General features: G+C 35.2%; 1 protein-coding gene across 14 annotated transcripts in view; it reads right to left on the bottom strand.

Moving 5' to 3' along the window:
• The window catches only part of CAMK2D (calcium/calmodulin dependent protein kinase II delta), a 321,165-nt gene that overhangs the window by 282,786 nt on the left and 13,016 nt on the right, over window positions 1-25,363 (bottom strand). For 6 of the 14 annotated variants that reach the window (XM_047854974.1, XM_047854981.1, XM_047854975.1 and 3 more), the window contains exon 3: window positions 25,151-25,186. The exons of the other annotated variants lie outside the window; for them this stretch is intronic. In XM_047854974.1, the coding sequence (XP_047710930.1) occupies window positions 25,151-25,186 (36 nt within the window). The remainder of the gene's footprint in view (window positions 1-25,150; window positions 25,187-25,363) is intronic. 14 annotated transcript variants of the gene reach the window in all.

Genomic DNA, 25,363 nt, shown 5'->3' with positions numbered 1-25,363 from the left:
AAAAAAAAGAGAGAGAGAGAGAGAAGGAAAGAAGGAAGGAAGGAAGGAAGGATCTAGACACAGACCTAACACTTTCCACAAAAGTTAATTTTAAATTAATCATAGACCTGAGAACAAAATGTAAAACTATAAAGCTCCTAGAAGAGAACATGGGAGAAAATCTAGATGATCATGGGTATGGCAATGACTCTTCAGATACACCAAAGGCATGATCCATGAAAGCAATACCTGATAAGCTGGACCTCATCAAAATTAAAAGTTCAGCTCTACAAAAGACCCTAACAAAAAAATTGAGAAGATATGCCACAGACTAAGAGAAAATATTTACAAAAGGTATTTGACAAAGGACTATTATCCAAAATATACTAAAAACTTTAAAAGCTCAGCAGTAAGAAAACAACTTGATTTGAAAAGGGCAAAAGATCTGAAAAGATATCTCACCAAAGAAAATATACGAATGGCAAGTAAGCATATGAAAAAATGTTCAACATTACATGTCATTAGGGAACTGCAAATTAAAACGAGACACCACTACAAACCTATTAGAATGGCCAAAGCCCAAAGCCCTCATGACACCAAATGCTGGAAAAGATGTGGAGCAAAAGGGAGTCATTTACTGGTGGGAATGCAAAAAGGTACTGCCATTTTAGAATACAGTTTAGTGGTTTCTCTCCCAAATTAAGCATAGTCTTACCATACAATCCAGTGACTGCACTTCTTGGCATTTACCATAAAGAGTTAAAAATGCATGTCCACACAAAAACCTGCACACAGATATTTATAGCAGCTTTATTCATAATTGCTAAAATTTGAAAGCAACTAAGATGTCCTTCAGCAGGTGAATGGATAAATAAATTGGGTGTCATCCAACACTGGAATAACATATGGTTCTGAAAGGAAATGAACTATCAAGCCATAAAAAGACAAGGGGGAAACTGAAATGTATATTGCTAAGTAAAAGAAGCTGATCTGAAAAGGCCATGCTATATGATTCTAACTATAGGACATTCTGGAAAAGGCAAAACTATGGATACAATAAAATTATCAATGGTTTCCAGTGCTTAATGTGGAGGGAGAATAAATAAGCATAGCACGGAGGATTTTTAGGGCAGTGAAACTGCTCTGTATGATACCATAAAGATGGATACACGTCATTATACATTTGTCAAAACCCACAGAGTGTAAATACCATGAGTGAACCCTAAGGTAAAGGATGGAGTTCAAGTGAGTATGATGTGTCAGTGTAGCTTCATCAATTGTAACAAATGTAAAACTCTGATGAAGATACTGAGGATGTGCATGTTAATGCTTGGAGTATACTGGAATCTCTTCACTTTTTCTATGAACCTAAAAGTTCTAAAAAATAAAGTCAGGAGTGAAAGAAAGAACAAGCATTCATCTTGTGAGCACAGAGAAAGATTTTAAAACTGAAACACCGTGCTTTTTTGCAATAGCATCATACACAATTGCTCCCAGAACTGAGGATATTTTCTCATAATTTATGTTAATAAAGTGAATCCTAACACTTTAAAGAAGATTTTACTTAGTTCCATGAGTTTTGTTATTTCAGATATTATTAATAATAATGGTACATCCTCAGACATTCCACTCCTTTGGTTCTAACAAATAAAAAACAAGTAATCTTTTAGTGATAAAAAGGTATCACTTCTTAAAAACTGAAGAATTTCTTGTCACTTACTGTATTTCAAAGCAATTTTAATAATATGTACAAACATATACAGATCACATCCATTACATATGTGTATACACATAGAGTTTTTTTTCTTTTTATTTTCTGGCCGAAGAAAGCTTTAGCTGATCAATATATTTAGTCAGTTCATTTATTTGGTAGAAATGTTGAATTATCATCTTGACAAGAACTTTTTATTCTCAAAGGTATGATAATGTGGAAAGACCACTATTGATCATTTTACAAATGAAATTACAGTAAAACCTTGGATTGCAAGTAACTTGTTCTTCAAGTGTTCCACAAGACAAGCAGACATTTCTAATAAATTTTAACTTGATAAATGAGTGATGTCTTGCGATACAAGCAGTACATGATGCCAAATGTCACATGATCACAACTGAGCCAATGGTTCTTGAAATTTGCTTTGATATAAAAGTGCTTTGGATTACAAGCATGTTTCCAGGAATTATGCTCGCAAACCAAGGTTTTACCATATATTAATGCCAGAATCTGGCATGTTAGGTATGCTAAGCTGCTCTTCATTTAGATCACTTTCCTCAAAAAATACCTGAAGTTATACACGTTCTATTAGTTTGAACCATCACATCTGGCTTTCAATATGTATATCCTAGTGAATATAATTTTGTTATTGGAATTATTTGTATAATATTTATTAAAGTCTTTATACTTAAAACAATTATAAAAACTGTAATCAACCTATGCTTAGATAGCCAAAGCTCAAATAATAAAGAACCTAGTGAGCAAGATAAGTGAGTTTAAGTGGAATGTTAAATATTTTAGTGGGCATGTTTGTTAGAAGAGCTTATAAAACATGATGTGTTTATCATCTGGAATTGTATCTTATGTTTTTCCAAATTAATACCCATTAAAGCCTTTAGAAATCATGAGCGTCTCTATCACTGGCTAACTAATCTATGTATAGGAAATATCATCCTGTTGGCCGACTGAAACTGCCTTGGGATGAGGACGGGGAAGAGATCCTCTATCTCTGTAGTGTTGCAAGTGAAATGCTCCAGCCATGAAACAAAATTCCCTAGGTTCTTTGGCATACTGCCAAAGAAGAGAGGCCCTGTGTAATCTGCATATTACTTAAATTTACTAGATTTAGAGATACAGAGATAAATTCACAACACAGACATATATACGCACAGAAACGTTCACACCCTAGACAAAGGAAAATAAAAAGGATCCCTAAGTCTGTGTTTAATAATAATGGAATAAAATTCTGTTTTTATTAGTATTTAAAATAAATCATCCCCTTACTAATCACTTGCTTGCTTCAATATGAGACAAAAAGCATCAAATGTCATCCCCATGCATTCCTTCCTCCTTTCCGGCTTCCTTAAATCTCCATCTCTGACTTATGCTGATAGCTGAGATCTAGATTGAAAGTCAGATATGTTTATGTAAGCATAACAATTTATATCAATTAGCTTCCCATTCCAAATAACACCATTAAAGATGAATACGCTAAAACTCAGTTATATCCCACATAATGAATATGCTAAAACTCAGTTATAACAGTATTAAAAGTCAAAACCAATACATATTTTAATGTTAAGGTAATAACAAATGCCATAGGTCCATAAATTATCCTTTTCCACTGGATTCAGTAAAAAAAAAAAAATCTATGGAATTTCATTCTTATAACTTAGCAGCAGTTTCAAGTCCAGTGAAAGAAAGAAAATTCTTCAAGTAAAATTGATACTAATGTTTTATCCATCCATCCATCCATCCATCAACAGAGAGAGAGAGAGAGATGTAGGGCTCAAAACCAAATCAATATTTGAGAAAAGCAGCACATTTATAAAGGGTCTCAACACTGAGGTCTACAATAGCACCCTAAAGCAAAAGTACATGAGATTAACAGGCTGAACACCTGCATCCAGAGCTCATCAGCTCGAACACAGGACACCAACACAGGGCTCCAATCCAGGGCTCCAACTCATGAACTGTGAGATCATGACCTGAGCCTAAGTCGGACACTTAACCAATAAGGCACCCAGGTGCCCCAAGAAATAGAAGTTTATTGAGAGCTTACCTTACTCCAAGCCATGTGGTTGGCACTTGACATGCATTTTCTGCTATAATCATCACAATAACCCCATGAGCTACATATTCTGTTACTCCTCCAATGTCATGTACTGAAAGATGAATGCTCTGAATCACTATTTTATTACCACTGGCAAAACCAAATCCCAAAAGCTGTTATTTTCATTAGTTCTGTTGTACTTATAAGGCAACATATTTCCCCTAGACTTAGAAAATGAAGCCTCATTCATAATTACTTTAAGAGATTTTCTATCTCCACGTAAGACTGCTCATTCTATATGCAATGTTTTATGAGAGTACTAGTCACCACAGACCAGCATATTAGGTAAATTAATTAAAACACGACAGATGATACTTTTATTAGTAAAAAACCATATTAGTAGTCAAAAGACTACGTATTTTTTTGGAAACTACTATTTCTTGATAACCATATACAATGGTGAAATTTTAACTACTCCTCATAAGTTAATGAAGCATATCTCACCCACTTTCACCAGATAGCCTCTCTTAATACTAAATGTATATTTTCTGAGAGTTGGTGTTTTAACAGACTTAAGAGAGAGAAGTTCCTGTGTTTCCTAGAGGTAAGTGATTATATATTCTGGACTCTAAAATAAATGCAGAGATAATACCACATATGTTGACTGGAAGACTCAATATTAATAGGCCCATTCTTGCATAATTAATCTATACGTTCAATGCCATTCAAACAAAAATCCTAGCAGTTTTCTTTATAAGAAATTGACAAGCCATTTCTAAAAATTATATAAAGTAAAAGAACCTAGAATATATAACCAGTATAAAAAATAGACAACATATACTACCTGATTAAGCTATAATAAATAAGAGATTGTAAATATTGGCACAAAGCAATCAAGATGGTGTCCAGAAATTGACCTACATATATATGGTCAATTGACTTGACAAAGGCACCAAAGCATTTCAAAGGTTAAAAGAAAGTGTTTTCAATAAAACAAGACAAACATGGAAAAAAATGAACCTTACCCTTACCTGATACCAGATATAAAAATAAATTCTAAATGGATCAAAGACTGAAATCTAAAACTAAAATAAATCTTCCAGAAGAAAACACACAAGAAAACTTTAGTGTCTGTGAAGCAGGCAAAGATTTTTAGGATACAGAGAACAGTAACTGTGAAAGACAAAACTTATATATTGGATTTCCATAAAGATTAAACATTTCTTCTCATCAAAAGACACTGACAGGGAAATGAACAGGCAAACTACAGTTTGGGAGAAAATATTCACTACACACACACACACACACACACACACACACACACACACACACACAAACTGACAAAAATAAATATACCTGGATTATGTCAAGAAACCTTAAAAATCACAAGAAAAATGCAAATAAGCCAAGAATATTTTAAAAGGCAAATAAATATCTTTAAAAAAAAGCATACTAATGGGCAATAAACACATTAAAAAGTGCCCAACATCGTTAGTCACTAGGGAAATGCATATGAAAACCACAATAAGATACCAAATCCTACTCTACCAGCATAGCTAAAATAAAAATACTGACAATAACAAATGTTGGTTGTATGCCCAGCAGCGGAAACTTTCATATACTGCTGGTGGGAAAGTAAAATGGTACAACCACTCCAGGGAACTGCTGGGCAGCTTCTGAAAAAGGCAAATACACAGCTTACCTTATGATCCAGAAATTGTACTCATAAGTATTTACCCAATAGAAATGAAAACATAATCTTGCAAACAAATGCTCACAGAAGTTTTATTCATAAAAAAGCAAAGAACTGGAAATAATTTAAATGTCCCTAAACAGGTAAATGGATTGATATACTATGCTATATTCATATACTGGAATACTATACCTTAGAGATATGAAAGAATAAGGAAAAATCAACAGAATAGATGAGTCTCCAAAATGTCATGTTGGGTGAAGGAAGCCAGACACAAAAGAATATATTATTTGTTTTCATCACTTGAAATCCAAGAAGAGACAAAAAACAATATGGTGATCAAAGCTAGAAAGTAGGAGGATATTAGGGACAAACTGACTGGAAAAAACTTTCTGCAGTGGTAGAAATATTCTATGTTTTGTTTGGACAAGGTGACTACATAGGTGGTTACAACTGCCAAAATTTACCCAATTATACACTTAAGATATGTGTATTTTATTACATGTAAATTGTTTCTCATTAAGAAGTATGTTAGTTTGTTGTTGATTTTTAAGCATTTTAGCTGTGGTATCACAAAGAACTAGGTTCAGACTCTGACTACACCACTTCTTTTTGTGTGACCCTGGAAAATCCTTCTCAGTCCCTTGATTTCCTTATTTTCAAAGTGGAGACAATAAAAAAGTATCTACAGCAAGGATTATTGTGAAGATTAAGTGAGATCATGGATTTGAAAGCACTACAGTGCACAAAATAAGAGCTCAAAAAAAAGTCACTATTATTATTATGTCATTATTAATGAAAGATTTACAAAGAACATGCCTAATTCAATCACAGGTAAATACATATGCAATTCTCCACCTAAAACTAGTTTCTTGCCACAGGAGGTTCCAACAAAAAGCCTCTTATGGTATTGTAGTTCTGATAAAAAAAAAAATAGTGATTATAAAACTGCTCCCCAACGGACAATGCAATAACACAAGACTGAATCTGCAGCCACAATAAATCTAGATTATGGGGGTGAAAAAAACCCACAAAACTCAAACATGCATCCAAATCAGCACTGTAATCTTCCCTATTTTTTTAAGTTTATTTATTTATTTTGAGAGAAAGAGAGAGGGGCAGAGAGAGAGAGGGAGAGAATGAATTCCAAGCTGGTTCTGCACAGTCAGTACACAGCCCAATGCGGGGCTCGATCTCATGAACCACAAGATCACGACTTGAACTGAAATCAAGAGTCAGATGCTTAACTGCTTAACCCACTGAGCCACCCAGGCACCCCTTCCCTGACTGTTTCAATAGTCTCCTAACTACTCTTATAGTACCTTTCCTCAATCTGGCACCCTAGGGAAGCCACAATGATTGTTTTATAAAGAGAATTTAGATCATGTCATGCCCCTGCTTAAATTCTTTCAATGGCTAAGCAATGCTTTTAAGATAAAATCTGTATTTCTTAACATAGCCCACAAGACCCTGTGTGACACAACTTCTTACCTGTCCAGCTTCAGTAAGTCCCCTCCACCCTAACAGCATTTGAACTATACCTGCCCTTTCTGTTGTTCCAGCATGTCAAATCTGTCCTATCTTTGCATTTGTTATTTCTTCTGCCTCACGTGATCTTGTCCATTTCTCCTCTTCTCTTATGCCTCAGTTCAAATGTCTTATCTTCAGAGCAACCTCTCCTGGCCATCCTATTTAAAGTGTGCCTTACAGAATCAGTTTCTATTACACATCACCTTGACAGCACTTATCAACTCCTGCACACACCTTATTCATATGCTTACTCCATCTCCCATCACTACACTATAAGCTTCATGAAGACAGAAATTTCTCTTTTGTTCACTCAGCATTCTCAGTTCCTAAAAGATAGTTAAGCGCTCAATACAGAGCTGTTTATTAATTAATGAACCCACAAGGGTGACTAAAATTTGTTCTTAATTTCTCTATTTTTTTTAATTTTTTTAATGTTTATTTATTTTTGAGACAGAGAAAGAACATGAATGGGGGAGGGTCAGAGAGAGGGAGACACAGAATCTGAAGCAGGCTCCAGCCTCCAAGCTGTCAGCACAGAGCCTGATGCGGGGCTCAAACTCACGAGCTGTGAGACATGACCTGAGCCAAAGTTGGACGCTCAACCAACAGAGCCACTCAGACGCCCCTTAATTTCTCTGCTATTAACAGCAAATTCATTTCAGCAACATACTGTCACCTTTTTTTTTCTTAAGCCCTTCATTTTATGGTTCTGTTCACTTATTCTCATGACTTTTGTTTGCGTAGTAGCTTCTTCTAAGTGACATGATGAATTAAAAATATGAGGACAGTAATGGTACAAAGCCCCCTAAGATGAGATAATTTTACAACGTTTATTTATTTTTGGGACAGAGAGAGACAGAGCATGAACGGGGGAGGGGCAGAGAGAGAGGGAGACACAGAATCTGAAACAGGCTCCAGGCTCCGAGCCATCAGCCCAGAGCCTGACGCGGGGCTCGAACTCACGGAGCGCGAGATCGTGACCTGGCTGAAGTCGGATGCTTAACCGACTGCGCCACCCAGGCGCCCCAAGATGAGATAATTTTATACAAATGGCAAGAAAGTTCCTCCTATTTCTTAAGGATGGTAAACTAAGGTACTTATGATAGTACCTTAGGTACTTAAGGATAGTAAACTAAGGTACTTACGAATAATATTAGCCATATATGCTGTATTTCATGTGCTATAAAGACCTTTTCTATCAAACTACAAATGCATGCTGCAAAAGAACATTTACCTTGAGTATGACATCATATTCTGCAGGGTCAGTCCTGAGACTGAGCTCTCTTTTCCATCATATGACATTTCCTTACTCCAAACTTTTGGACTTTAATGTAATTCCTTCACCTGGCTATAGAAAGGATTGAAAGTGTTGCTTTTTAAATCACTTTTCTCATAGCAACTTTCTTCTTACTCCCTAGTTCAACTCACTGATTTACCCCTTCTTCTACAGAGTGACTGCATGACTGAACTTTTCCTACCTTTGCTAATTCTTAGATCACTTGTATGTCCTATATGTGGAAGGGATCACATTTACATTTTCTTTTGTCAACTTACAGGACAATTATAAGACTTACCACTGAACAGAAACATCACAAGCAGAAAGTCACTTATTTAGTAGTTACTGTACCATATACTTCACAACATTGACTTAAAAAATGCAACACATATAACTCTTAGATGTTATTTAAGTCATCAATTTCAATACATTCATAAACTGATTCTTTTCAAAAAGTGCTGGCAAAAAGCCAAATCGACTGCCTAGTATTTCAACCACTTTTTGGTAAATCTGCCCCTCACTAAAGGAAGACAGAAAAGCAAAGACATGCCACAAAATTAAAACACAGGTAGTGGGTATAAAATAGAACTAAAGGTTAAGAGACCTATATTCAAAGACTAAGAAGTTCATGAACACAGGCCATTCATTGAACTTCTCTGTGTATCAACATTCCCAAGACTAAAAGAGGGGCCCACCAAACCTTCCCTAATTGTTTTCCAAGGCTTTATAGAGATATAAAATTATAATTGTAAAATTATTTCAAAAAGATTAAGGGCACTATGGAAATGGTTATTATGCTATTACTAATAAGGTTCCAAAAAATAAAAAACAATGTAACAGATGAAGCCATTTTTGTAAGCACTATATGATATTATCCTCATTAATCAAATCATTACTTGCCTCTTATTCCCTGAAATAAGGGGAATTAAGGGGGAAAATCTACTTTAATTAAAAGTAATCTAAGAAAGGGTTATTGTGCTTTGTACCATCCACTCTCCTTTATAAAGTCCATAGCTCTATGGAGGAGTACTGTGATTATAGACCCACTGGACACCTGAGCTCTGCTCTACTCTCAACTCTGACACTCTCTGGGTGAGATCTGGATGGGTCATTTCACTCCCTTGGGCCCAATTTCCTCATCTTTAAAATTAGGTAACTGGACTCCAGCAGTGGTGCCCAGACTCATGGAGAATCGGTACCCCCTTCCCATGCAACACACTTGACTGCCACACATCAGTAGTGGTATTTCTAGGATTTCTGGTTGAGATTTTATGAATTCAGTATAACTTTTAAGGGAATTTGCCTTTATTAAAAATAGCATGAATTCACAATGGTATTAGTTACATGGTAGTTCACATGTTTTCACATATGTTAATCAGTGCACATGAGTACAAAGACCTAGGGGTAATCTAGTGACAAGATCTCCAGGGATAATTCAGTGACAAGAGTCCGGGGCCTATGGTTGGGGAACTTCTGAACTGGAGGAGCTTTCAGAACTCCCCCACCCTGCTCTATGCCCAGTTACTGAATGACATGATCTTACATGGGGGGAGTATAAGCTAAAAGACACAATATCAATATGCACAGTAGGAATATGAGCAATACCTACACAGTAGGTTAATAATTCAAAGCAAATGCCAGTTTTTCTAAAGCTTCCAGCTAATACATCCTGTTTAAAAGATGAAATTTTGTCATTCTATAGTAACCTTTCTTCAGTCATCTTAAAGTGTGACTTTTCACACATAACTTTTTTAAAAAAGGAGCTAAATTTGAGTTTTCATTAGCTACTCTGACTGATTTGACCAATTTATGCTTACTGATTTAGAATTTATTGAGCATCTTGCTTACCTAGTGCACCATATCAAAAAAATACATGTTAGGAAGTCATGTTCTACAAGAAGTGCTACACAATAAATGAAAAAGACATATGAGTAGCTACCCCATAACTTCTAAATAATTTCGAATGAACACAGGATAAAAATTAAGTATGTAAATGAATATAAAGTAAAAGAGGCCCTGAGGACAGACTGATCAAGAGGTTTCCCACTGAAGAATCTGAGTTCAATTTTGGAAGGAGGTGAGGGGACGAGTGGAGAGGAGGGACAAAGCAATGTGGGTTGGGAGAGCTGTTTGTGCAAAGACGAAGAGACTGAAATGATGAGGTTGAAATGTGCTAATGACTGCTAATGGTGTCCAGAAAACCAGAATCCAGAAAAGTGCCATTTCATGAGGCTTCTGAATGATTTCAAAACAAATCTTTGTGACTCTCCCATGAACCTGTAATAGCAGTTGCTTTGTATTTATGGAAGGGGACTTGGTCCTCAATGTCTTTTCTCCTGCATAAGCATTTTGTCCTTAGTTTTAAAATGTCTAGGCATGAACAAAGATCAAAGAGTAACTAAATGCTGGTCTGACTTAAAAAACTGTTCTCAGCAAGTACAAATCCTTTTATAATTGCTCAACTGAACATCTGTTTTATTTCTACTTTTTTTCCAGCCACTTTTGTTTTAAGTGAATTCAAAATTCCCAAAAAGAAGAAAAGTCAAGTGGGCAGTCCCAATAAGAAATCCAAATAAAATACCAATAATGCTGAAATTAGCAGAAGTTAATTTACCACTCCATTGAAAGGTTGGCTATTATTCTAAAACTAGAGCTAAAGAAAAAAGATACAGTTGCTAAACATGTTTTTACATAAAGGTAAAAGGCCATTTCATTTTTAAATATAGAAATACAGGCTCTGCTCAAGCATGTAGCTTTTAAAGTATGAAATTATATAAATGGCATTTTCTTCATGAGTAAACTGTGATGCACACATCTAATTATAATGAGCCTCTTTATAAGGTGATTACTTGACATCTGCCTTTTAAAATACATACACAAAGTAACTTTGTTCATGACTCAACCACTGGTAAGCCAAAGGGTAGTCCAAATATGTACAAATGAAAATAAGTTTCCATTCTGCCTTTAAACAGAACTGACAAGAAACATGTCCTTTAAGGGAAAAATAACTTCAATTTTTTAATATTGAAAAGATTCTCACCTGACTTCTACAATAGAACAAAAGAACAAGAATTCTGTTTGAAATTCTCATGTTTAACAGCTTAATTTTTTTAATAAGGGTAATTTTATGTATTTTAGCTTTCAGCTAAAATCTAAGACCAAGAGTAATATAAAAGCCTTATTCTTGGTGTTGGTTACCAGAGATTCGTTCATTTGTTTAAACTTTTTTGTTTCAGCCTGTATTTTCTAAAATATGACATTACATGGGTGCAGAGAAACTTGTGGTGATTTTCACTTGATCTGCCTCAGAGTTAATAACTGAAAGGAAAGGTCACCGAACTATTTATTGAATCATCACTAACAAATTTACAGAATAATATTCTACTACATTCTAATAGAGTAGAATATTTTGTTGTTCTTTTTCATTCTTGTAGTAATCTCCTGGATTTAGCCTTTTCAAAAATATTTCTTCCAAATACATAGCAAATGTGCAAATCACTTGATAAGTATGCAAATAGTTCAAATTGTTCAATATTATCTCTTGACAATAAGAGAGTGGGAGGTTCCAGCATTAATGCCAAAGCAACTCTACCATTTCAAGAACTAGCTGACAGCCCAAAAAGACTGGTTATTAAAATGACAACACTTTCATAATCAACAAGATGCAACAATTTGAAAAGCTGATGGGAACACACATTTTACGTGAACACATATTTCTCTAAATCAACATATGCACTCGTGTTAATACAGGGGGAAATGAGACTAAAATGTAAATACTCCACTTATCTTTTAAAATGCTTCAAAATGTACTCCTAACAGCTTTAAGGAAAATGGAAGAAAAAAATAGGCACAAAAAATAAATTAAAAAGAACCAGGATTTTAAAATTATTTTATATGGCGAACTTCTAAATTATAACATATAATCACCAAATTAATAAAGTGGATTCGGAAAATGAAGCAAGAAACCTAAGAACTACACACACACACACACACACACACACACACACACACACACACACAAAATGACACAATATGCCTATTGGAGAAACTGCAGCACCAATAGCATATAGGAGCCTTGTCAGAATAACACATAGGGAATACTATATTTGAAATGCTGCCTTTAAAAAACTTACATAATATGCAACTATATATTTTATAGAGATAAATAAAATATATATGGTGCTTTATAATTTGCCAAGTGCTTTCATATTAAATCATTTGATTTTCCCAATAACCCTGAGAGATACACAGGACAAGCATTATTATTCCTATTCTAATAATGAGGAAATGAAGCTCAGAAAGATTAAGATAGCTGTAGTAACTTAATAACTAGCATTTTCCTAAGAAACAATAAGGTGGCTGAGAAATTTTTATACATAACATAAGCAATTAGAAAGAAAGGAAAAACAAAAAGGAGACTCGGGGCACCTAGCTGGCTTAGTCGGTAGGACATGCAGCTCTTGATCTGAGGATTGAGTTCAAGCCCCACATCAGCCACAGAGTTTATACTTAATCATTTTTTTTTTGAAAAAGGATACTCAAGTAGACAGATTAAAGCCAAATGCCATTAAAGAAACTTTATATAAATATACTAGCACTCTCACCACTGCGATTGGCAACAAAATGAGTTTCCATAACTTCCTACAAAAGCAAGTAGCTAATATTTTGAATATCAGAAATCATAAAAATTTAGAATATCCTTTTATCTTCTTTGTTACATCATAATACTGAGACTCCTCCAACTTTATATAACTACTGAGGAATGACATACAGATAGAGATTATTTAGAAAAGTTATCTTCTCATCTACAACCCATACACAATTAGAAGTCTACCAGATTCATCACTAGAATAAAAAGAACTCTACCTACTAACAGCCCTATAATTGTATCAGAGTGTATTTGAGGTCACTGCCATCTTTCAATTGCACTTAAAGGCAGTAGAGCTATGATCTGATCACTTAGTCAAATAAACCCTTAAAGAGTACAAAAACAAAAATCAAGCAAAACACAGCAGAGGTTTTTCAAGACTTTCTTTCCCTCACAATTATAATTTTACTTTTAAATACTCCCATACAATCGAATCTTTTAAGTCATAGAACTTATTCTGAAGGCTTTTTAGATGCTATCGCTCAATGTTAATGTATTTTAAATATAGTTTTATTCTATCTAGTATTAGATGTTAAGTGCACAGTGAAACATATTAAACCCTAAACTCTTCACTTAGAATAATCCCAGAAACCAAAACTGTGTACACCATAGTTCAGTATCTTCTAGCATTTAAAAGATACTGATTTAGAAAAGCAACTCACTGCAAAAGTTAATCAACTCAATTTAATCAAAGTTTGTTTCAGTTTTCTTTTTTTTTTTTTTCTTTAAAACAAGGGAAACAAAGGAAGAAGCAGGTAATGCTATGGCACATACTCCCTAAATCAGTACCTGCAAACGTTTAGTAAAAGTGTGTAGATATCTTACAAGTCTAGGGCATGGACAATAATACTCCCTATCACTGTAGGAGTGATATGGAGTAGGTACTCAACAAACCAACATTTCTTCAACAACAGTACATGGAATTTTAGATTTCAAAATGTAAACACTATGACCTTCCATTCATATTAACATGAATATGATAAACCTAGTCAAATGAAAAATAATTATGAAAGCCAGAGCAAGGGCAAAAGAAAAAATATATACTGCAAAGCTAAGTGTTCAAAAAGGCAAAAATATCTCTTTGGCTCCTCTTGACTTATTAAATCACATTACTATACACTAAAAAAGTCAAATGCCAATCAGAGTTTAGAACTGGAAAACTCCATCAGAATGTTAAACATGTATACTATAATTCCATTTCTCTTTTCAGGTAAATAAATATGCATCATGTTTTCGCTGTAATACCTCTATTCATGTAGTAGAATATTCAACATAAACAATTTACAAAATGATAAAAGTATCTTGAAATAAAACAACACCACACATTCCTGTGTATAACCAAAGATTATAGGATATATAATATATATTCCTTCCTCCCTTCCCTCCTTTAGAACATTAAATTTTATGATCATAAATAGCTTTTTAGGTAGAGTTCTTAAATTCTCTACTATTCACAATTGCCAAAAGGTGGACTCAACCTAAATGTTCACCAATAGATGCGTGGATAAGCAAAATGTAGTATATCTATATAACAGAATATTATTCTGCTTTCAAAAGAAAGGAAATTCAGACAGGCTACAATACAGATGAACCCTGAGGACATTATACCAGGTGAAATAAGCCAATCACAAAAGGACAAAAAATGCAGGAGTCCACTTATATGAGGTCCTAAGAGTAGTCAAATTCAGAGGCAGAAATAAGAATGGTGGTTGCCAGGGGCAAGGGGGGGGGGTGGGCGGAGAAAATTAGGCGAGGAAGAGAAAATTGAGTTTCAGTTAGAGAAGGAAAAAAATTCTAGAGATGGATACTGGTGATGGTTGCACAATGGTATGAATGTACTTAATGTCACTGAACTATATACTTAAAAATGGTAGATTTTAAGACAATGTGCTTTACAGGTTCCCTCGTTATTTCTCACAACTCCAAATTAGGCTTTCAAATATCAAAACATAAAGCGAATTGCTTAAGATCATCTTGCTGATGTTAGAAATTAAAGTTTCCAACTCTGTATGAAATAAATGGTAAATAACAGCTTTTATATATCACAGACCCACAGAATGAGTGAAGAATCAACACATTTCTTTGAAAATCACTTTGTGAGAAAGAAAAACTAAGCTAGATGAAACAAATTAAATCCCTGTTTATGAAATCACTGTACTCTGCTTTCTGATAACTCTCCCTAAATTAGCCCTGAATATTATACAAGATGGTCTGTACGTGTTCCCTTCCAATCCATCCTCCACAAATAATAGTTTCATGTGGCTGTTTAAATATACCCATATAAAAACCCACTAGAGAGAAAGAATGTGTGGGAAAGTTAGCCAGTCTCCTATTTCCAGCTGACTTGCCAACCTGATCTTTTTAAATGAAAATAGGATATTGCATAATGAGCGAACACACAAAATATTTTTAATGTGTTGTCATCTTACTTGGATTCTGGCAAAGCATAAATAATACTTTTCATAATTTCTACATCTCCTTCTTAGGAATCATGCATGTGTGTGTGTGTGTTCAAAAAAAAAGACTACATAATGCATGATTCTATTAAGCTTCCATTCCTATACACATGGTTGAATAAAAATATAATACTAAAAAGTATAATGAAATAACATTACTATTCATTATTTTATATACTAAGGTAAAATTTTCCAATATGGATTTCTCCATGACACCAAAAATTTCCTGAGAAAAGTCAACTATGAAAGACTTAAAAGGCTATTAATCCAACTAGTCTTTAAAATTACAGTAATTTCATAAAATTACATTTTATGAAAGATGTAATGTGAACAATACTTATCAATTCGCTTAAAAATATACATCAAATTATTAATATATACAATATAGAACCCATCCAAAAAATGTCCTGCCATTAATGCAAAGCAGGGTTAATGTTAACTGTAAATTAGAATACCCCTTCAAAAAAGCAACTTTCTTAGTTTTTTTCCATTCCTAAATTGTTTACAGCACTTCGAAGTATAGTACATAGGGGCACCTGGGTGGCTCAGTTGGTTAAGCGTCCAACTTCATCTCAGGTCATGATCTCGCAGTTTGTGAGTTTAAGCCCGGTGATGGGCTCTGTGCTGACAGCTCAGGGCCTGGAGCCTGCTTTGGATTCTGTATCTCCCTCTCTCTCTCTGCCCCTCCCCCACTCACACTCTGACTCTCTCAAAAATAAAAATTTTTTAAAAATCTAAATAAAATAAAAAAGAAATTTAAAAAAGAAATTAAACAGAAGTATAATATATAGAAATACTCCATAGATGGGTTAATCTTGTATTGTCAGATCAAGAAAATATAATGCCACATAAGAAAACTGAAATTCATCATTCAAATTTCATGGGGAAAGAAAGGCAAGTTGCTGCATTCTTAGGCCTTCAATGAATCCTAAATTCACTCTTCGGTGTAAAAGATGAAAATGAAACTTCTCACTGATTATCAGCTTATCTGGGGTCTTGGTGAAAGACAACTACAGCCTACTCATCTCACCCCTCACAGCCCCTGTCACCCCTGTCACTCCCCAAAACAATTCTCACCGCAAAAGCAAAAAGCCTAGCAAATTTTATTCCAGTGTCAACAGACTATAAGTATATGCCAGAGCCTGGAAAGTAATGTGTAGAAATAGGCACTTCTATAACAAAAGGGGAATAGAAGGAGTAGGTCTAGTATAAGAATTTTACCATACTTTGCATTCAATCAACAGGAAAATACCCATCTGCATCAATATTCTAAAACAAAACAAAACAAAAAAACAAAAACAGAAAGCAAAAAATTCATGATACAAATAATGATCCCCATGCCAAATTCTTTCTAGTAACAGTGAACATGAGGAAGGAGATCACTCAGGAATAGACAGATTGGATTGACGGTTCTTTGACATGAAACAGATGTTCTTTTCAACTCTGGACACAGCTAATTTAAAATAATGGTTAAACAAAGACCTTCTTACTTGGTGTGATATCTCTATTTCTATACACAAAGGGAAAATGGTCATAATTCACTTTCTTACACTGAAACTTTATTTCAATTTTTTTCTCACATTAAAATATCTAAATTATAATACTTTGTTACCTATTTGTTATATGCACAGGTGTCATAATGCAAATTAATCATTCTAGTGATTAGTAATTCCTATATTACACTATAACTACAGAGTACTATCTGTATCATAAACTCTTTAGGTTGCATTTCTCCAAAGTGTGCGTGTGTGTGTGTGTGTGTGTGTGTATGAATTTGCATGTGTATAGTATTTCCCCCACTCCTAGGTACATATGCAAGAAAAATAAAAACATAAGTCTATACAAAAAATTTGGACACAAATGCTCAAAGCAACATTATTCATAGTAACTGAAAAGTAGAAACAATCCAAATGTCTATCAACTGATGAACAAACAAAATGTGCTATATCCATAAGATGGAACATCAATTCAATAGTGAAATGTGCTGGGGCGCCTGGGTGGCTCAGTTGGTTAAGCGTCTAACTTCAGCTCAGGTCATGATCTCACAGTTTGTGAGTTCGAGCCCCGCGTCAGGCTCTGTGCTCACAGCTCAGAAACCTGGAGCCTGCTTTGGATTCTGTGTCTCCCTCCCTCTCTGCCCCATTCCCACTCATGCTCTGTCTCTGTCCTAAAAATAAATAAAACATTAATAATAAATAATAATAATAATAATAATAATAATAAAAATAAGCATGCTACAACAAGATGAATGAACCTTGAAAACATTATGCTAAATGAAAGAAGCCAATCACAAATTTTGTAGCCAATCACATATTTTGTATATGATTCTACTTAATATGAAATGTCCAGAAAAAACAAATCTATAGAGCAAGAAAATAGATTAGTGGTTGCCTAAAGTTGAGGGAGAGGAGGAAAGGCAAGAATAGGGAATAAGTGCTAAAAAGTAAGAGTTTTACTTTTGGGGGTTGATGCATCACATTTAATGTCAAAACCTGAATTCCTGATTTCCCAGTCCAATCTAATTCTACTCCACTATTCCCCATCTCAGGTAATAGTGCCACCATTGGATAGTGGAGTCAGCCATAAGCCCAGTAGTCAGGCCTCTTCATTTTCCTTCATACCTCACAATCTTCCATTAGCAAGTCCTGTATTTTCTTCTCCCAAAATATATTTTCTCACCCACCCTCACATCTCCCATAGACTGAAATAGTCTCCTACTCTTGTTCTCATTCACAAACCCTTACAATCTACTTTCCACATGACAGCCAGAGAGAGACTTTTTAAGCCCAAAGCTGGTCACATCACTTCCCTGCTCCACATCCTCAAAATGGCTTATGAGTGCTTTTAACATAAGTTCCAAATTCCTTAACATTGGCCAAAGTCTCTTCCCAATCTCTCTGCCTACTTACCAAGATCACTGTTTGCTTCTCTTCTATGCTAATTACACTCCAGCTATAATTACTTTCTTTCTATCCCTGTGCAAGCTGTCACCTTGGTCCTTTGGGCTGGAATTTTCTTCCCTCATATTTTCTCATGGTTTGCTTCTTCTTACCATTAATGCCTCAGCTCAAATGTTACATTCTCAGAGAGACCTGTATAAAGTAACATCACTTTAGGTCACTAACTTATAGCCCTGTTTTATTTACTTCATACCACTTTATCCAAATGATTCTTCCAGCCTCCCCTACACTAACTTTGCTCACCCTATACCCCCCAAATCAAGAATTATATCTGCACATAACAGCTGCTTCAATAAATATTTGTTGGAATGAATTAATGATGACTGATATAATTAGGGTAAGATAAGACATGAGATCTTGGGGAACTAGAGAAAGTCCAGGGCTACAAAAACATCAGCATAAAAGACATAAAATTTCCACTTGTTACACGAAAGCTAACTAAGAAAGTTGTAGAGATTTCTTATTTTCTAGAACTTACAAGTCTGAACTCAAGACAGTTTTATTTATGAGAAATTTGGTGGTAGGAGAGAAAAATGGGAGTAATTATGTATCAAACATCAATAGTAATAGCAAAGGGAAAAAGAATGAGGAAATGAATAAGGGAGCAGAGAAACATTTTATGTGAGAAGGAAAAAAAAAAAGGACACACATTCAGATCACATCTACCTTGATAACAGTCTTTGGGTTCATTGCTTTTCTCAGGGAGCAAAGAAAGCTTTGCTTTTTCAGTAGACCCAGAAAAAAACAAATGAAAAATGACACAGACTTTTAAGGAAATTATTAAGAACACCAACGTTTTGGGGAAAAGCTATCACACCAAAGCCCTTATCATCATAGTCAACGAAGCAGAGACATATAGATAGGAAAATAAGCAAGGCACACATGAAATAGAATATTCACAATGATAAACCTTATGAACTTTGGTAATAAAATATCTAAAATGAACTAGCTGATGTCTTTAAAGTATTTATTACATATTCTTGATCTGCAGTAATTTTTCTACATAAACAATGCCTTCCTACTGATGAAATTATGTACAACTCTAAACCATTAAAAGCTGCCTACAGAGGCTTTTGTTTATGCAGAGAAATTGAATGAAATTGAATAGGAATAAGGGAAATTTAGATTCTGAATTGAAGATTCCCCAGGATTCTCTTTCAGATAACAAAAGAAATCAGCTACCAAACATTCCAAAATGGAATTATTCTGGCTGTCATTCTGGAAGAATAGAATTTTCTTTCCAAGCTTCTGCTTTCTAACTGCCTCTCCACCTCATCTCTCCTGCTGGATGTACCCAGAGAAAACATAACAGAATGACAAGGTCTTTTGCTATTACCTAAGTTGGGTGTTAAATTCTAGCTGCTCTATGTTTACTAGCTATACCAATTAAGGAAAATTAATGTGTTAAAAAAAAAGGGGGGGGTCTATCTCCTTAAATGCTTAAAAAGCACCAGCATCCCTGTTGACTCACCTTGTCAATCCCTAGTGGGTTCCTAGAGCCCTCTCTGGTCACTACTGGGCTAGATTCATGTCAGGTATACTTGTTAATGATCCACTGAACAATGCTTTTGGTGGACTCTTCTTTACAAACCCCAAAGACCATAACAAATCTGTTCTCTCCAAGCTCTCAATCCTACTTCCATTTCTCTTAATGTCAGATGAACTGTAGCTGTCTTCTTCTCCATCTCCAAAATACCTCAGCGTGTGCACTATCTTCTTGCTCTCCAGCTATCCCTCTAAGGAGGAAAAATGTGTTTTTTCCTAAACAAATCTTCTGTTCCCACTAACACCCAACAGTCTCCATGACTTCCCAATAAACTTTACACTGCCTTGCATTATGTTTTTCTATCCCTTCCTGATTCTTGTTCCTCTTCCTCCAAATAAACTTCAGCTTTATTTATCACTGTTAATTCCCTTGACCTGGCTAATCCCTGAAATTACTCCTGAGTATGTCTGTCTCTTTTTTCCTATTTTACTAAACAAGCAAGGTTTTACATGTCATCTCCATTTATTCTTTAATCCCAAGAAATAATTTTTCTCTATCCATTCAGCAAATATTTATTAAATACCTATTATATTTCATGCTGTATGCTCGATTACAAGAATGTAGAGATGAATAACAGACTGGCCCAATGCTCATGATCTCCTCCTGAACACTACTGAAATCCTGCTTTATGAAAAAACAAGGCCTTTTTCTCAGTCCATTTCCCTCTACTTCTCAATTGCATTGAATGTTACTAGCCATAATTTTTTTTTTTTTTTGCAAAACTTCTCTACCTCAGAGTCACAGTACTGAATTATCCTGGTTTCCCTCCTCCTTTTCATATGTATCTTTCCATTTCTCTGAAACTAGTCCTACTTCCTCCTAGCATCCATCAAAATGGATGTATTCCCCCATACCTCTCCTAGGGCGTCTGTTCTTTTCTTTCTATATTCTCTCCCTTCTGATCTTTTCCACTAGTATGGCTTTAACTGTCAACTCTTTGCAAATCACAAAGAGTAGCTAAACTGATTATTGCTGTTATATAAATAAGGAAACCAAGGCTTGGAGAAATCAGGAAGTTTGCCCAAGATCATAAGAACTAGGAAATAGCAGAGCCAGGTCTTAAAACCTAGCAATCTGATTTCAGAGCTGATGCTCTTAACCTATACTGCCCTGCTTCCTGGGTCCCTTTCTCAAGGATCATACCCAATTTTCAATGGTCTTTTAGATACAGTATTCAATGTGAAATATGTGGCTTGTACATCAAACACGTGTCAGTTCATCATCTTCATCAAACTCAGCTGATTCTGACTTCTTAATCTGTTACATGAAGGTTACAATTTTCCCCATTATTCAAACTTCAAAGCTCAGTTATCCTTGTATCCTCACTCCTCATCTTTTATTAGGTTATGGTTTCAGAATCTCAGTACCTCACACTCTTTGCCAATCCATCCTGCTTACTCACTGCTGCCAAGTAACATCCTAGATGCCCTCTTTAATGTGTCTTCACTATATTTAAGACAATATTCTCAACTTGGCAATCAAACATTTTATGTATTTTTAAGCTTTTTCCTGATTTCCCACAGATTATCTTTCTTTTTCCTAAACAGGTATTTTTGGTTCTTCACTGAACATTACAGGACTCCTTGCACCCTGGTGTCCTTGTTCCTCTTCCTCCCTTCCATCCATCCATCTTAATTTCCACTTCCTCAATGTTATTTTTCTTGTTTCCACAACTAAATGTCATTTAGGTACACTGAATCATCATACTACATTCTTCTGCTACTCATCTTTATCTCTTCTGTAATTATGTGTGTCTCCTATTCTCTAAATCAAGTTCTTTGTGGGAACTGACCATGTTTCATTATTTCCATGTCCCTTATAGCTCGCTTTGCCCAAGAATAATACAAATGGTTCTCTTCTGTTGTCTTTTAAAGAAAATGCTAACCTTGCTTTCTTCCCTCAATAATAGTACATATAAACTCTCATATTCCTCACTATTAAATGTCAAACTTCCAAAGGTACACAGTCACACAGATGAAAAATGAGGTAGAGTTTATTTTCTTGAGGCTAAAACAGAATATCAAATGTTTTAAAGACAGAACATTTGGGGGGCACCTGGGTGACTCAGTCATCGGTTAAGCGCCAGACTTAGCTCAGGTCATGACCTCAAAGTTCGTGAGTTTGAGCCCCCGTGTCAGGCTTTGTGCTGACAGCTCAGAGCCTGGAGCCAGCTTCAGATTCTGTGTCTCCCTCTCTCTCTAACCCTCCCCCACCTGCACTCTGTCTCTCTCTCAAAAATAAAAATAAACATTAAAAAAAATTTAAGATACAGCATTGTTGTAGGAATAAGGCTACTGACCAAGAGACCTAACCAAACTCCAAATCAGGTCGGTAACTCCTTACTCCCTAAATCTCTCTGCCCCTATGCTCCTACAGCTGGGTAACACTGCCTCCTCGATTCCCTGGCTCTGGAGGGAGTGTGATGTGCACTAGGAAGCAGCTGCAACATGCGACTCTGGGATGGCAGGCCTTACAGCACTGGGCACAAGAATCCCACGTCCTAGAAGTACTAGGAGACTCATTAGGGAACATCTTAAGATCCTTGAATGAAAGATGCTAAATACAAGAATTTCTCAAAAGGCTCATTTCACACTCCCCTCCCTCGTTTTCTTTCTTTCTTTCTTTCTTTCTTTCTTTCTTTCTTTCTTTCTTTCTTTTTTTTTTTTTTTTTTGAAAGCTTGTTATTGAAGGTCTGAATAAAACATTTATATGCAGGGTGGGGAGAAATTATCCTCTCAAAGCTAAGTGCTATTTTTAAAACTGACCTTGTGAGTGCTCACAGAATATTTCTGATACTGGTGTTTCTAAATTTGGATTTATTCCATTTGGATTATTCAAAACATATACCTTAAAGTCTCCTACCTTAAAAAGTTTGCAAAAATTCAACAAATATGAACTCCATTTTTAAAAGTCATTACTATTTTAAAAGATAAACTAAGTGATCCTTTAGCCATCCCTCTTCATGCCTTAGGACCCTCTCTTTATTATGTCATTGGCAGAATATCACGCTATGATTATCAGAACTAAATGAGGGATATGGAGCTGTAAGTAATTCAGTGATTGGTTCTCTGTGAATTATATGAAGTATAATTTTTTCTTTCCATCCAACTTAAGGATAACAATTTTGTTTTCCCTTTCCCTGAACATAAAGATGTATGGGAAGCAGTCAAAGCAAGGATTTTTTCCAAGAATGATTTCCAAATCACATATTAGAGAAAAGCAGGTCTCAAGTCTATTTACAGGAGGCAAACTGTTCTCTTTGACAGTTTTATCTTTTCCCTCTCCATTTCTACTAGAATGAAAAAACGTTCTGAAATCAGATCTACGATTAAGAGAGCAGGAGTGGACTTTGACCCTGAAATTTCTGCTTGCAATCTGGAATTTGAATTTTTCCCAACCTGCATTCTAATGATTATACCAACCTTGAATCACAATAGATTTTCTGCTCAACAAAGCTCCTACCCCAAGTTCAAAAAAAATCATTCTACCACGAATCTTACTTATAAATGCACACACACATACACATGTGCGCACAGGGTAAAACAATATTTCCCTGTTTAAATTTTGACTTACACAATCCTTAATATTAATATACTGGGGAAATCTTTACAATTTTTTTTACAGCTCTAAGATTCTTTTAAAATTGGAGAAAACACATTGCAATGCTGAACTTAGCTAAAGAGGTTAAATATTTAAACTGAAGTTATCTTCTAAGTAGTGAATGAGAGATTTGCCCATTATTTAATGATGAGAATAAATGACTATTTTCCAAACACCAGCCTGTGCTAAATTATAAATTATATCACAGGGGCATGTGGATGGCTCAGTTGGTTAAGCGTCTGACCTCAGCTCAGGTCATGATCTCACAGCTTGTGGGTTCGAGCCCTGCATCAGGCTCTGTGCTGATAGCTCCGAGCCTGGAGCCTGTTTCAGATTGGATTCTGTGTCCCCCTCTCGTTCGATCTGTCACTCCACCTCTCACGCTCTCTCTAGGTCTCTCAAAAATAAATAAACATTAAAAAAATATTAATTATAGGACAGAATTAATCTCACTGTGCAATTGTGAGCTTCCTTGGTTTTTGCTTTTTGTTTTTTTTTGTTTTGAAAAAGAAATAATGTATACAAATATTACTCCTAAAACTTCTGGGTCCCTAAATGCACATTCATTAATCATAAGATGATGCAGTTTGGGAGTCCAGCATTCACTCATTTTATTCAATAAGTATTTGTGGAAAATGCCAGGTACTATTACAGACACTGAGAATTCAGGCAGGGCATATTAGACATCTTACTTTTGGTTTTAAACAGAAACCCACAAACATTTTTTTGCAACAGTTATTAATCTAATATTGCAAATGCAGAGACTATCTAGCTTTTCTGGTTTATAAACAGAAATAGGATTCCCTAGGGCTCTTTTATAATATTGGTTCATTTAAAAAAAAAAAAATCTCGGGGCACCTGGGTGGCGCAGTCGGTTAAGCGTCCGACTTCAGCCAGGTCACGATCTCGCGGTCCGGGAGTTCGAGCCCCGCGTCGGGCTCTGGGCTGATGGCTCGGAGCCTGGAGCCTGTTTCCGATTCTGTGTCTCCCTCTCTCTCTGCCCCTCCCCTGTTCATGCTCTGTCTCTCTCTGTCCCCAAAAAAATAAACGTTGAAAAAAATTAAAAAAAAAAAAATCTCTAATTATCCTCCTCTCCTTTATCTTCCACTTAGTCACTTATTTTTTTTTGTATTGCCCCAGAGCAAAATAAAACAAAATGTGAGATTGATTAGAGGTTGATATTCCTCTTATCAGCTGTTCATCCCTAATGACTCAGAGCTGTAAAATCCACAACCACCTTATTTAATACCTTCCAACAGATTGTGCTGTACTTAATGATTCACTGACAAAACAAAAACAAAAACAAAAATAAACAAAACAAAAAAAAAACTTTCCAACTCTTTCATCACTTTTTGCATCCTTTCACGAAAATTTACACATGGTAAGTCAATCACTCAGGGTTAGAAAAGTATGTATCTTCCTTCAAGTTCGCTCTTTATTGACACTTACTTGCTTCTTATTATTTTTTTTTAATTTCTTATTAATTTATTATCTTTTCTAGCCATCTTTAAATTCAAAACTGGTTATTCAAAACCCAGTTCAATATTAACTGCTCTAGGAAATCTTCCCTTACCTTTTACCAACCCAACAGTTATGTCCTTACACCTCAGAATGAGTAAACACTTCAATAGTGTCATTTATCTGTATGGTAATTTACTTGATTCCACATCTACTTCACCTTGAGAAGAAGGACCTTACCTTTGTATCTTTGTTTATCCACACCTAGCAGGTGATCTGGAACAACATGATTAAATTGAAATTTAGAATAATGCTCCCCAAAATTCACTTTCACTAGCACACTTAAACATCACTGGTGGGAATATGTTAAACATGCAGAATGCAATCTGGCAATAATGCATCAAAAATTTTGATAATATTACATCTTCTAACGCACCAATTCTCCTTCGTGAA

The sequence above is a fragment of the Prionailurus viverrinus genome, chromosome B1 (genome assembly GCF_022837055.1).
Source record: "Prionailurus viverrinus isolate Anna chromosome B1, UM_Priviv_1.0, whole genome shotgun sequence".
Classification (NCBI taxonomy): Eukaryota; Metazoa; Chordata; class Mammalia; order Carnivora; family Felidae; genus Prionailurus; species Prionailurus viverrinus.
The sequence above is the reverse complement of the archived record's forward strand: the minus strand, read 5'-3'. Positions and strand labels throughout refer to the sequence as shown.